Genomic DNA, 15,239 nt, shown 5'->3' with positions numbered 1-15,239 from the left:
GCCTGTATTGTTTGTACTGAGGAAAAGGGAGAAATTTCTCCAGGGATTAAGAAGACTAGACCCTATGAATGTCTATCTTGGATTCATAGAGATTGTGTATTTTTTTCTTTTTTTATTCTTTTAATAAACTCTTTTAGGTTCAGGACTTGGTTAAGTTCCTTACCTGTGGATTCAGGGGAAGGAAGCTAGGTGCCACTCTGTGGAGACAAGGGTTGTCTCCAAGCAGAGAAAGCAGGGAAGGGAGAGGGAAGTGAAAGGAATCTTTCTCCCTCTGGGATTTAATCTGTGCTTCCCCAGGAAAGTCTCTGGAAGGAGGAGGGGGGAACAGAGGGGTGTCTCGATTCACCGAAATAATCTAGTGGTGGCAGCGAGAAGAAAACCTACCCTAGGGGTTAGGGTGGGGGGAGAATACCTGCGGGTCCCCATCTTTGAACTCACAAGCTCAAAGTGGGGGTGAGACCCTAGGACAGTGGGTAAAACAAGCATGTGTGGAAAATGGAAACAGCGTAACAAAGAAATGCAAAGCCTGGTTGCCCAAATGAAATAACATGATGAGAAATCTATCTGGGGATTGGTCCTGCTTTGAGCAGGGGGTTGGACTAGATGACCTCCTGAGGTCCCTTCCAACTCTGATATTCTATGATTCTTTAAAAAATTATTTAATTGAAACTCCCATGGACCTTACTTTTATTTCTTTTTCCATTATTGCTGATTATCAAGATACATTTTTGTGTTTTCTAAATAGAAACTTTTCTTTTTACAATCAGTCATTGTCTTCTGTCATAATCATTAGCTCCCCATTCAGCTTTAGCATGTGCTTAAAGTCCTTTGCTGAATCAGTGTTGAAGGACAATTAATATCACAGTTCATAATCATGGAAAAGATTATCTTTATTCTGACCAGTTCATCTTGAGCTGTGATATATGAAGTAGAGAGCTTCTGTTTCTGCACAAATGTCTTTATGATGATTAGCAAAGTGGTGAAAAGATTTGTTTTCTAAATGCATAATTAAAATTGATGTTTAACTTTTTAAAAAGCTGTTTTTAAAAGAGTGAATTTCAGTAGTAGCTCCTTATTTAGAGAAAGAGAGGTGTTGGGGAAGTGAATTCAGGACCTTTTGGCCTTATAAATAATTCAAAATGAAGCTCTGGTGTCACTGTATGTAATGTTCTCCAAGAGGTTAGCATTGATTGCTTCTTATTCTTGGTATACAGACAAATTGAGGCCAGCATTGCATATACTATTGTCATTATTTATTATTATATGCACTAATATAGCGTCCATCGCTGCGGTGCGTGACACAGTTTTGTCTAAATAGCGGCATTGTATTATTAGTGTCTGTACTATGTCTGGAGGGATGTATAAATTCAAATAGCTGGACTATAGTATTCTCATTTTTTGTAACCAACTCATTTTATCATTTCAGAAATTATAATGTGTCCTATCATTCATTTTGCTTTCTCTTCTTCACTGTGCCTAACTAATATGTAGAATGATGGACTGTAATCTAGGTTCCAACCCTGCTGCCTCCTTCCCTTCTACTTTGAATAATAAAATCATGTTGTGGAGCCATTCTTCTGGTTGGTCTTTTTAAAATGTAAATGTTGCTGTTAACATTCTTACAAAGTCTTTAAACGTTAGTATTTTTAATGTAGACTAAGAGCTTACCGTACAGAAAAAGAAAATATTTCTGTGATATAAACTTCTCAGCTCAACCCAATTACAAAGGAAAGATTTGAAGGAGGAAACAGACTGAGTTTTAACAGAATGACAAAGTGTTTAAAAAAATCCACACTCTCAAAATCCCCAGTGATTGACATGCCCCAAAACATGTGATTTATGCATCATGCACTTAAAATTGGTACTGTACATGTGATTTTGTGTGTGTTGATCTAAAAATAACAATTTGAGTAATAAGGCTAGGAAACATTGGAGAATAGAAGGAAGATAATGAAACCGTTCTTATCTGTATTTAGCAGGCATTTCAGGGATTAAAATAAAAGTCTGTCATACATGCAAAAATACAAAATGTGCGCACACACCCACACCAAAAGAACAAATAATTCTGCAAGCAATGGTAAAAACAACCAATTATTTACTGTTTTGTAATGTTAAAATATTTCACCAATACACCTTGCAGTCAAAAATAATGTGAGTTATGGAAAATGGAAATACATAAAGATGCATTTATACAAGTGGAAGACTAAATATTTTACATAAAGATATTTCAGTGAAAAGATATACAGTAAGTGCACACTTGATATGACTAAGCAGGCAAAACTTAACGTTAGTCCCAAATAGCATTGTACAGTTCATGCACAGATCTCTCCCAAAATAAAGGGGGTGTTCCAAATTATTCTTGCTGGGATGAAAAATAAGATGGGTTGCTGGTAAAGGAGTCAGCATGGATGGGGATCAGTTATAGACATTACTTACTGTAATTTGTGATTGCCGTGGGAGAGGAGTGGCTGTTGGTGTGATTGTGATACTGCTTGTGATTTTACTAGTAGGCTTACTGGGTGTTCCATTAGTTAGTGCTGGAGTTCTGTTATCCTGAACTGGAGTACAAGGTTTTGCTGAATTAGCAAGAGCCTGAACATAAGGACTTCCTAAATGAATATGGATTTTATTATCCTCAGTAGTTATTACACTTGAACCAGTGCTGTTAGATCTTTGAAAGTGCCATGATGATTGCCTGTCTGGGGATACTCTAAAAAGAGTATGCTTGGCACCTATTTCCAAAGGCTCTGGAGAAAGCATTTGTTCTGGAGAACTTGAAGAACCTGTCAGAGCCAACGGAGACATTGTCCTTTCTGGAGTTATTGAGCCACATGATTCAGGAGTTTGAGATCTTGCAAAAGTAGCCAATGTGATAGGTGGCATGGCTTGCTCTGGACTCATGTAACCGTCAGCTATTTTTGATTTTAAAGGCGTTAAAGAAGTATTTTGAATAATGGTTATTCTTTGCTTTGGTGTGCCACAGTTGGGTATAACTGCTGTACTAGTGTAAGAGTGAGGACTGTCTGTAGTAGGGCTTGTTATTTCAAGGGTAGCTGTGTTTTGTCCATGGTCTGGTGTAACCTTTATATGAAGAGGTTGACCAGGTGTATGACTTAGAACTAAGTCTCGTGGCTGTGCACAATTTCCATTCTGTTTGTCATGAATTTTTCCATTTTGAGAATGGCTTTCTTTGGACTTCATCCATGGGATCCATAGCTTTTTGTTTACTGCATTTGCAATGGATGAATTGCATTTGAAAGACACTGTTTGCTCCTCATCATTGTTTTCGTCTTCATTATCACTCTCTTCGTACAATTGCCCATTTATGACTGCTCGTTCTAAAGGAACAAGGCTCTTGTAATCAGGTGGTTCATTGTCTGCTGGATCTGTCTGGACTTCTTTAGAGAAAACCTGCAAGTCAGAAATTCTCCTTCCATTAAGACTCGGTCTAAGGCTCTTACTGAAACGTCTGTATCTCTCTAATTCTTTGGTAAGGCTATCAATTTCTCTTCCTAACTCCCTGTTTTTCTTTTCTTGCTGCGTGAGTTTCTTCTGTAGGACCATATGATCACCCCGTAGATGACATATTAGGTCTTCTGTTGCCATGTACTCGTGAATTTTCTCTTTCAATGCATCTACCTCTCTAGACAGGTGCCCTGACTTTGCTTCTTCTTCTTTAAGTTTTTTGAAAAGCCACTGTTCTTGGTTGGACTCGGCCTTCTCTACTAATTTATACTTAGCCAGTTCCATTTTCACACCCTCCAGTTCTTCTGATAGAAATTTAGCTTTGTCTCGTTCATTGATGTATCTTCGCTCTAGAGACTCAAACTCATCTTCAGTTTTCATGAGATCATCCTCTATGGCCTTCATTTCTTTCAGCTTATTTTTCAGCCTCTCAACTTCTTGAGCAAGTTCTTTAATCTTGTTGTTCTCCTGCTGTAAGGATGTGCTTGATTTAGTTGTCTCTTTGAGTTTATTTTTAAGAAACTCTTTTTCAGTGGCTTCTAGTGACTGAAGCCTTTTCCTTAGAATATTTACCTTGGAAAAGAGATCATTTCCTTTCTCTTCCTCTGCTTTAAGTTTGTTTTTCAGTTCATCTCGTTCCTTTGTTACACTGGACATTTTTTCCTCTGCATCAGATTTTGATTTCAGTGCCTTTTTACTTTCCTCAATTAGTTTTTCTGTAACTGACATCACTTTCTTTTGCTCCACCTGAAGCTGGGAAGTTGCAGATTGTAACTTTTCTTCTGTTTGCTTTATTTTTTCACTCATTGTCTTTCTTTCATCCACAAGCATGACCGTTAATGTTTTCAGTTTAGTTAAATCTTCCTTGAGTGTGAATTCTGTTTTTTCTAACTTGATTTCAGTGGCTTCAAGCTCTCCAATTCTAGCTTTTAAGCCTTCCAACTCCTGAGACAATTGCTTTGTTAACATTTTTTCTTTTTCAAGATTGCATTTCAGAGCATAACATTCTTGTTTGCTCCTATTGAAAGCATCTTCTAATTTCTCCAGCTCCATAATTCTTTTGTTGAGTTTGTCAACTTCTGCTTTAAAGTTCTTGTTTTGTGCTGCTTCTTTTTCTAATTTTTTATTAAGCTCTCTACACTGATCTTCTATTTTTATGAGCTCTTCATCTTTACCTTCCATTTCCAGGACACGTTTCCGTAATTCTTCTACTTCAGACATAAGGGTGGAATTTCCACATTCTCCTTTATTTATTTTTTCCCTTATGTCTTGTAGTTCTTCCTCTGCTTTTCGTAAAGATTTATTAGTCTCCTCTAATTCATCAATTTGTCGCGTGAGTGCTGTTAATTTTATCCGGAGCTGGCGATTCTGGCTGTCCTCATTGGTTAGTTTGGCCATCATTGTTTCTTGTTCTTGGGAAATCTTATTGGTTTGCACTTGCAATTCTGCTTCCAGCCTGATAGCTTTCTGCTTCTCTTCTTCTGCTTTTGCTTCCGCAATGGTGAGTTTCTCGTGTACTTGCTCTGCAGTAGTGATGAGCTCTTGGATTTTTTGACTTTGTTGGTTCAACTGTTCTGTAAGTCTTTGCTGTTCATCCACCACCATTAAAGCAAATGATTTCAGTTTTGTCAGTTCTTCTTTCAATTTCGTTATTTTCTTGTTGTTTTCCTTCTCTTTTTTTGCCTGATACGCTGTTTCTTGGTCAATCAGCTTTTTCAATCTGAAAAAACACAAAGTATGTTTGTTTTATTTTGTAGTAGTTTTTGTAGTGGAGTTTTTCAAAATACATGTGTTTAGAATTATGATACCATCTAGAGTAGAGGTGAACAAAGTACAATCTATGATGTAACCTGAGGCTGCCTGACTTTGTTGTGCAGCGGAAAAGGCCACAGAGACTAGAAGTCCTCACATTAAGTGCTTCATTTTAACCGGAGATGCCAGTCCATGTTGCTTATTCAGATCTGTGGGCTCTACTAACTGTTTCTGCAATAAAGGTACAGTACAGCCTTCAGGCTTCTGCATTTGCCAATGCAACTCCATCAATTGGGCAAGCTTCAGACACCCACTGTAGAACAAAATTAAATTGTCTGGTTCCTAAGGTCTGGTCTGCACACACTGTTTTTATAGCTATTTAGCTGTATTGGTTATTTAGAAATTGATGTAGGTAAATCAATACTACAGTCTAATGTGGATGTCCATAGTAAGGGGTTGCATTGATTTAATTATGTCAGTGTAACAACTGATACAGCTAAATTAATACAAAAACAGTGTGTCAGCCACTTCTAAGTGAAAAGGGATCCTTGCCATCTTGTAGCAGTCTAATTCTGCTGTAAACAGGTAAATGCATAGGTTGGTAGTTGTTGTTTTGCACCTCAAAAATCCCAAATTCCTTGTTGTCCAAAACTCAGGTCTGATGGTGTATCTGAAAGTCATAGTATGAAACCTTGCCTTTTCGTGAAGGCTTGAGGTGTTCCTTGAGATTTTCCTAAAATCAGGTTTTACCGGTAACTGTTGTACCTCAAGTACATCGCTACCTTGATATAACGCCACCTGATATAACACGAATTTGGATCTAACGCGGTAAAGCAGCGCTCCGGGGGGGCGGGGCTGTGCACTCTGGTGGATCAAAGCAAGTTTGATATCACACAGTTTCATCTATAATGCAATAAGATTTTTTGGCTCCCAAGGACAGCGTTATATCGAGGTAGAGGTGTATAGATTCGTAATCTTTCCTTGTTTATGAGATGCAGGATATTTCAGTGGTAAAAGGTATATGTTAGGACTGTGCATTTGTGTCCTGCAGGAACCGGAATAAACCCAAATATCTTAGTATTTGGATCTTTTCATGGGCCTTTCTTTTTTGTCTCTGAGTCATTGATGGAGCTGAAATAAAATGTAACCTGACCTTTTCACTATTTCTGCCTCCTTTCCATCAGCTCTTTTTTACTTTTTTCTGACCCACAAAGTAAGCTCCTTGAAGCGTTAAAAAAGCATGTGAAAAATATAAGTAGAAACAAAAAACATAATAGAAACACAAATACTAGAATCTCTGCACACCAAGTGTCTGTGCGTGTAATATCTATATTAAATAACATTCATTAGGAAAAAAGAGATTATGCGGCAAGACTCTTTCTAAAAGCTCATGTTACCATCATCATCATCTCATTCAGGAAGAACTAGGTGGTACTCCCATCCATGCTGCTCCTTAATAAGCTGTTCAGTGACTTGAGGAACATAGTCCTGAGGGCTTAGCATGCAGTCTCAGCAACACCTACCCATTTGGCAGTAATAGAGCCTGGATTCTTACATGGTAGTAGAAAGCTGCTGATACTATTTAGGTTGATCTGGTACTTGTCTCTTTCTAATGGTGGCAGTGAGTAGAGGTTTCCGACATTGGCTATACAAAATCTCTCACAGCACATTCACTGTACCCAAGGTATTTATTCTGTTACAGCAAATAAATCATTGCTCCTGCAGTGAAGTTCTTTATGTGCAAAATTGACAGCATGAACAATAATAATAAAATGTAGTAAGCTTAACTTATATGGAATAATTCTTACAAACATTGTTAAATTATTTACAGAGCTTTTAATAATATAATTGGGAAATGGACATGAAAAGACGTAGGCAAGGGGAGAATTTTTTTAAATGAACTTTGAGAAATGACAGTGGGTTGATAAGGCAGATGAATACAGGAAGTCTGCTCAAGATGGCAGGAGCAACAGTCAAAGACTTACTACTACATTGTTGGTATTAAAAAAAAGTTCTGCTTGACTCTTTCATTTTATATATTACAACTTGTATTTGTGTTCCCAACAGTGTAAATCTCCCTGTCTTCCCCACCCCTACCTCTGAGTGCTTTAGTAGTGAAGTTCAGTTGATCATTTGGTGTTGCCATAGACACAAAACCATAACAGAAGCATAACTAGCAGTTTCACTTGGACTTGTTCAGCTTTTGTGTGTGCCTGAGGTTAGCCATCTTATAATAATTTTGATTGAATTTATTCCAACTTATTAGTCTTGGTTTTACTTTATCAAATTTTTTCCTTATCTTGATCACTCTTTTTTAAAGGGATACTATCTGGACAAGGACCAAATGAGTAATACCTAAATTAGCTGTTGAATATATTACTGATTATCTTTTAATTAGGTGATATCTACTTTTCCCAAAAAACAAAAATGTTTGAATTCTTGCTATGCCTTAAAGTTTTATTTCTAGAGGACGTGGTTGGCCACAAAACCGTAAACAGTTCTAACTTTTCCATGGTTGTTTTATAGTGATTTTATAATGCAATTTAGTTAACAGATTTTTCTTTAATTTAAATGTTTCAGTTGACTGGTGTCTGAGTGAGTAGTCACAGAAATCTTTCAATATATGTACTGTATATGCATTCCAGTTTGTATCTTCATTCTCTTCTATAGCATTATCTCACTAGTTACTGGGACTGCTTGTTAAAGTAAGGGACCACCTGAGTTTTAATAAAGTCTTCGCTGAATTAGGGCCTGAGACTCAAGTGAGGTACACAAATTGAGCTTTGATCAAGTCTGTTCTGCGTCTGTAAGCTAATTATATTACTGGTACCTGTCCTGGCTCAATGTCTAATTTGGGTGAATTCTCTGGGGCGCAGTCGGTTTGGTCATTCTGAAGTTCTAGTCAGACATCTGGAAGGGATGTCTGCAGTATATTGAAAACATTATCCTTCACTTAACTTTTTTTTTTTAATGGAATTTTGAAAACCTACTGGTAATAAAAAGCAAGTGTTTCTGTACCCTCAAATTCATCTCTTCCCCAGCCTGCAAAAACAAACAAACAACAAAACCCAACCCAACCCAAGTAAACAATAGCTATCATCACTTTGCTTCTATGTTGTATCCTGTTCCCATTCCCTTTCCCACATCTGTCTTTGTAAAATGTATGCTTTTTGGGGCATGGATTATATCCTCCCTGGGTTTAGAAAACACCAAATGCATAGAGGACATCACAATAGTCTAAATAATATATCTACCTTACCTTAAAATCCTGTTGCATATACATATAATGTTTGTCAAAAAATGGAAATGCATATAAACAGTGCAAAAATAAAAATACAAAAAACACTGGTTTCATGTTTGTTTTCCTAAAATTTCTTACCAAAATTAGAGGAAAACAAAAAACCACCAACAGCAACAGAACACATACCTCTTACATTTAGGACAATGTAGAAATTACAATAAAATTTCCAAAATATTTCAACTGTATTTGTATTTTTATCTAGGTTTCTTAAAAATACTGTTTAACTAGAGAAAATCAAATACAAAATGAAATATTTTGATAATGCTCATAATTTCTTCACATCCATAATTGTAAGATAGTTGTCTGGTTTTTGGAAAAGAATTTTAGGAAGGTGACTGTGAAACTAATGTGTATGTTAAACTTTAGTTTTTGTTTCTGTATTTTAGACATATAGTATATGTGTATACAATATGAGATTTATGGGATTTTATCAGTGCTGTTATGTATTTGTTGTTGAGATGACAAAAGTAAAATAAATTGCCTTAATATCATAAATATTTTCATTGTCTTTTTTGATTGGATGTGAACATTTCCCTGTAGTGTTTGCAATTCAGGCATCACACTACAGTACTAGCCAACCAGAAAGTGAAATTGATAAGAAAAACATGAAACTGACTAGTTAGTTTTCATTGACCAGATTGAGAATCCCTTCCTGCAAATACTTAAGACCTTGATCCTGCAATGAGCTCGGTGTGGGTGGACCTTGAGGGGCTCTCTTTAGGAGTCTTCCTATGTGGAGCTCATTGCAGGAACAGGACTTGACTACCTAGAGGGTGTTGTGGGACTTTTCACAGTAGGAAGCAGGACACCTGGTGGGCAATGTGCACTTACTTTTTGTGCTTCACTGAGTCAGTCCTGAAACAGCATAAAAGATGACAAGCAAATTTGATTTTGTACAGTGTTTTGAGGTTTAATACTTTAAGTTGTATCTATAATATAGCTAATTCCCGCCCCCCCGCCTTTTTTTTTAATGTGATTTTTAACCTGCCAAGTCTCCTCTAAAGGACACTAATACATTTTACTGGAGAGTGATCAGGAAGGACAGGCAATCATCAATAAATCATCAGGCTGTCCAATTAGGTTAAATATTTGAATTATTTTCATTTTGAGTTGTATTTCATAAGAATGTAGTTACATTTTAGACAAAGATAGATACATCATTTAGACAAAGCATTCATAGACAATTCCAAGTACTTGATCCCATGGGACCACAAGAGCACTTATTGAATCCGGTCCAGCAAAAACAGGTCTTGGAAGCTGTTTTTATAGACATGAATGTTAGGTAGTTAAACAGAGTCAAAGCAGTGTCTTATTACTGCTTGTCTTCAGAGCTTCTGTTATAGTTATATAAGTTATTAACCTTATTCTGGTTTATTATCACACATATATGAAATGCCAATTGCCTGTTCTTTAAAAAAAATCATATTTGTCATCCTTGAAACTCTCATTTTTCATCATAATTAACTTTTTTCAATGCACATATTATAGCCTGTTAGAGTCTCCATATGTGTTAAACTCTTCTCCATACCTAACTGCTGGGTTAGATTCAACTGGGTTAGATTGCACTGATTATATTTAGTATCATATGACTCTCTGCCTCTTACAAAACATATCTAACAGCACCTTGTTTTACGGTGTTATGTTTTATAAGTGGGGTTTTCCAGTATCTTCATGTATTATATTACGTTAGTATAGTTTGACTTGAATTTTTGTGGGACAGTAGGGGAAGTGCTCTCTTAAAGTTTGTGTTGTGAAGAAACTAAAGAGATTGTGGCAGGAATGTGATCATAAGATCCTTGTTTTTGTAATCTTTTGCGTCTCGCTCTGTTTCTCGTATTTAGTCTGTTCAAGAATGAAATATATATTTTTAAGTACCAAGAGTAAAACAGACCAAAGTTTCTGCACAGTGAAACCTTGAAAAGGACAAATTCTCAAGGATTTAACAGAAAGGGACCTCGGCCTATAAAATTTGGACCTTGACAAGTCTCCCTTCAAATAGTGAAGAAGCAGCTGTAGCTAGAGTTTTGGTTCAGGACATGGAAATGACAGATATTTTAAGTGCCCAAGACACACAGAGACTTTTATAAAGCTTCAGTTTCATATTTTTGAAGAGAATTCTAGTGTCTGTCTTGGAAGCTGTGTGTAAACCTAACATATTTTCTGTATTTGTAAAGCTTACGGATGTGTTTATAGTTAATTTTAAGATGTCATTCAGCAAATATTCTACAGATGTCAATTTGAGGAGACTTGCTAACATGTTTTTGGACATGTATTTGAAATTCCTTTGTATAATGTAAACAAAAATTTTAAGCTGAAAGTTTGAAATGTAAATGAAATCATGATTATTACTCTGTCTGAGGCATTCTTCCCAGTAACTAGAAAAGCCAAAGCCTGGCCATTAACAAGAAAAGAAACATGCTTTATCACTTCTGGTAAGTCGTACAAATTGGTGTGAGTTTTGACACCAATAGAGTTAAGTATTTCTTTCCGGAAGAAAGTCAGTCTTGCATTCCCTTATAGTTTATGGCAGTAAAGCTTGGCTTTACTAATTATTTTCCAATCTTGGGATGTGTATGCATAAATTTTTCCGCCCCTACAATTCTACTTATTGATGTATAATGTTTATGATACCTATGTTATGGCTATTTTTATGTCCTATGTATTATCTTTATTGGTGCTTACTTTTTTCCTTTTATAAAGAAAATCAAAGGCTTCTAAAATCATAGCAGCAACAGCATGCTGCAGGTATTATATAATGTATTGGCTTTATCTGGATCTGTCAGCACTGCCCAACAGAATGGCAACACTTTATTTTAAAATTGTGCATCTCAGTATTTGACATTATTTTTAAATGATTTTTTAGGAATTAAGTCCAAATTTGAGCTAAAGGAAAATTAAAGGCACATCAGATACAAGATCCAAAAGCATTTTCAGACAAATGTCTTGATATGAAAGTTTAATTTAAAATGGGAACTCTTACATTAAGGTATGTTCTCCACTGGGCAGTTAATCACATCTTGATATCATCCTTATAATCCCAAATTGTTTTATAAATTTAACATTCCTAGACAAATAACTATACAGGGACCTGTGCTGCCACCTCTGGGATGAAACTCAACAGAACCAGTTTAGGACAAGAAGTGAGGCATACCTTCTCCATCTGTAATTGTAGAGAATAGGTAACCAGAATATATTTACCTGAGTTGGAAGTTAGTCATGATGCTGGATGTGTAAACAGACACACACAGACAAATTCAGGAGGGGAAGAACAAGTAATAGAGTCTCTATAATAACCAATAGTGATTGGGGCTTTGGTTTTAGTCTTACTCTAAAATGCAATGCTCCTTTAATATCCTCCCAAAGGCACCAGTTCAGTATTGACTACTAAGAAAGTGAATTAGCTCGTGAGTTATCCACCACAGTTCTTTTTTATCTAAATGTACTTTGGTGATTATCCCTCCATACAACCCTAAGCAGATGGAGATCTGTTGGGATCATAAACAGAAGGCTTTGTGGTCTGGATGCACGAGTAACTTAATTTATGGAAATTAAAATGAAACACGCACAGAGAAAATAATATACCCCACTAAGTATATCAAGATATAATTTATCTGCAAGGCTGCCATGTATGTCTTTAAAGGGGACATGTAACTTGACTCTTTTAATTGACTAATTTTAGAAAATTTTAATATTTTGTTAGAACACGTACTTTGACAGTGCTGCAGAATCATTAAAAAAGAGAGAGTAGTATGCACAGCCTCTCAACATTCCTTGAAAAACACTTATAACAGTTTGCTCTCCTTTTGATGTTTATTAAGTCTTTTGAGCAGTCCTGAGAATAGCAGCAAAACACATGCTAGAATCTACCGTCTCCCCACATTATCCTTCTTGTATATGACTGCCTCCTTGATTTCAGTTCAAATTTTGCTATTATTGCTAACTGTTCTCATGCAGGGCTTTGGGAAGTGTGTTCCCAGAAACTCCTCCCCATCAGAAGTGCACAGTATCACACTAGTGCATAAGACAGAAGTTGAACTGACCAATAAAAAAAAATCTCTGAAAATGACTATACACAACAACTGCTGTCAATGCCAAAAATCAAAGGTGAATATAGCTGAACCGCTTGATAATAGTGAACGTAACATAATAAAATGTAACATCCCGGGGGTGGGGTGGAGTGGAAGGGGAAGAGAGAAATACCAAAGCATAGCCCTCCACAGTAGCGTTTAAGTTCAGAAAGGAACTAGACAAAAATCAGGAAGCTAGTTAAAAAGAAATTAAAAGGTACAGTGCCAAAAGTGAAATTCCTGCAAGCTGCATGGAAACTTTTTTATAGACACCATACTAGAGGCTCATTTTAAATGTATACCCCAAATTTAAAAACTTAGTAAGAGAACCAAAAAAGTGTCACCGTGGCTAAACAACAAAAGTAAAAGACGCAGTTAGAGGCAGCAAGGCATCCTTTACGAAGTGGAAGTTAAATCCTAGTGAGGAAAATAGAAAGGAGCATAAACTCTTGCAAATGAAGTGTAAAAGTATAATTAGGGAGGCCAAAAAAGAATTCAAGAACAGCTAGCCAAAGAGTCATAAAATAACAGCAAATTTATTTAAAGTACATCAGAAGCAGGAAGCCTGCTAAACAACCCGTGGGCTCAGTGGACGATCAAGATGCTAAAGGAGCACTGAAGGACAATAAGGCCATTGCGGAGAAACTGAATGAATTCTTTGCATTGGTCTTCACGGCTGAGGATGTGAGGGAGATTCCCCAACCTGAGCGGTTCTTTTTAGGTGACAAATCTGAGGAGCAGGAGGTTTTGGAACAAATTGATAAATTAAACAGTAATAAGTCACCAGGACTGGATTGTATTCACCCAAGGGTTCTGAAGGAACCCAAATGTGAAATTGCAGAACTACTAACTGTGGTATGTAGCCTATCATTTAAATCAGCTTCTGTAACAGATGACTGGAGGATGGCTAATGTAATGCCAATTTTTTTAAAAGGCTCCAGAGGTGATCCCAGCAATCACAGGCTGGTAAGTCTAACTGAAGTACCAGACAAACTGTTTGAAACTATAGGAAAAAATTATCAGACACATAGATTAACACAATTTGTTGGGGAAGAGTCAACATAATTTTCGTAAAAGGAAATTGTGCCTCACCAATCTACTAGAATTCTCTGAGGGGGTCAGCAAGCATGTGGACAAGGGGGACCTGGATATAGTGTACTTAGATGTTCAGAAAGCCTTTGACAAGGTCCCTCACCAAAGACTCATAAGCAAAGTAAGCTGTCATGGGATAAGAGGGAAGGTTCTCTAATGGATCAGTAACTGCTTAAAAGATAGGAAACAAAGGGTAGGAATAAATGGTCAGTTTTCAGAATGGAGAGAGGTAAATAATGGTGTCCCCAGGGGTGTGTACTGGGGCCAGTGCTGTTCAACATATTCATAGTGAGGTGAGCAATATTTGCTGATGATAAACTACTCAAGATAGGTAAATCCAAAGCAGACTGCAAAGAGTTACAAAGTGATCTCACAGAACTGGGGGAGTGGGCAACAAAATGGCAAAAGAAATTCAAAATTGATAAATGCAAAGTACAACACATTGGAAAACATAATCCCAGCTACACATAAAAAATGATGGGGTCTAAATTAGCTGTTACCACTCAAGAAAGAGATCTTGGAGTCATTGTGGGTAATTCTCTGCAAACATCAACTTAGTGTGCAGCGGCAATCAAAAAAGCTAACAGTGTTGTGAATCATAGTACAGAAAATATCATATTGCCTCTATATAAATCCACGGTACACCCACATCATGAATATAGCATTCAGATCTGGTTGCCCCATCTCAAAAAAGATATATTAGAATTAGAAAAGGTACAGAAAAGGATAAAAATTATTAGGGGTATGGAACAGCTTCCATAGAGGAGAGATTAATAAGACTGGGACTTTTCAGCTTGGAAAAGAGACGACTAAGAGGAGATATGATAGAAGTCTATAAAATCATGACTGGTGTGGAGAAAGTAAATAAGGAAGTGTTATTTACTCCTCATAATACAAGAACTAGGAGTCACCAAATGAAATCAATAGGCAGCAGGTTTAAAACAAACAAAAGGAAGTATTTCTTCACACAACGCACAGTCAGTCTGTGGAAACCTTTGCCAGAGGATGTTGTGAAGGCCAAGTCTATAACAGGGTTAAAAAAACAACCTAGATACGTTCATGGAGGATTGGTCCATCAATGGCTATTAGCCAGGATTTTCAGGGATGCAAAACCATGCTCTGAAGTGTCCCTGGCCTTTGTTTGCCAGAAGATGGGAACGGGCAACAGGGGATGGATTATTTGATGATTACCCGTTCTTTCTTTCCCTCTGAAGCACCTGGCATTGGCCACTGTTGGAAGACAGGATACTGGGCTAGGCGGATGATTGGGTTGACCCTTTATGGTCGTTCTTATGTTCTAAATGGTTTTGGCTTACTCCCAGCAGTTTGTATGCTGAAAAAAATTGTTTTGTCTAATTTCTTATAGTTCTCGTAATCTCTGGTGTTACAAATAACAGTGGGTAAAATTTTTCCCATGGAAATCTGGTTTTCAAGTTATTGGTGTGTCTCTGTAATTATTATTATTATTTTTTTTTTGGTCTCAAAAATTTGAGTGCGAGTTCTTTTGAAAAAACATAGTTACAAGTGAACTCTGTACTGACCAGACTACGGTAATGAGCTTT

General features: G+C 36.7%; 2 protein-coding genes across 3 annotated transcripts in view; one reads left to right on the top strand and one right to left on the bottom strand.

Annotated features, from left to right (window-relative positions):
• Positions 1–15,239, top strand: part of CMSS1 (cms1 ribosomal small subunit homolog) — a 403,104-nt gene that overhangs the window by 31,859 nt on the left and 356,006 nt on the right. The window lies entirely within an intron of this gene.
• The window catches only part of FILIP1L (filamin A interacting protein 1 like), a 28,585-nt gene continuing 14,669 nt past the window's right edge, over positions 1,324–15,239 (bottom strand). The window contains exon 2 of the mRNA XM_045001739.1: positions 1,324–5,185. Coding sequence (XP_044857674.1) covers positions 2,416–5,185 — 2,770 coding nt within the window. The 3' untranslated portion in view covers positions 1,324–2,415. The remainder of the gene's footprint in view (positions 5,186–15,239) is intronic.

This window comes from Mauremys mutica, chromosome 1 (assembly GCF_020497125.1).
Source record: "Mauremys mutica isolate MM-2020 ecotype Southern chromosome 1, ASM2049712v1, whole genome shotgun sequence".
Lineage (NCBI taxonomy): Eukaryota > Metazoa > Chordata > Testudines > Geoemydidae > Mauremys > Mauremys mutica.
Note: the sequence above shows the minus strand (reverse complement) of the source record. Positions and strands in the feature narration are given on the sequence as shown.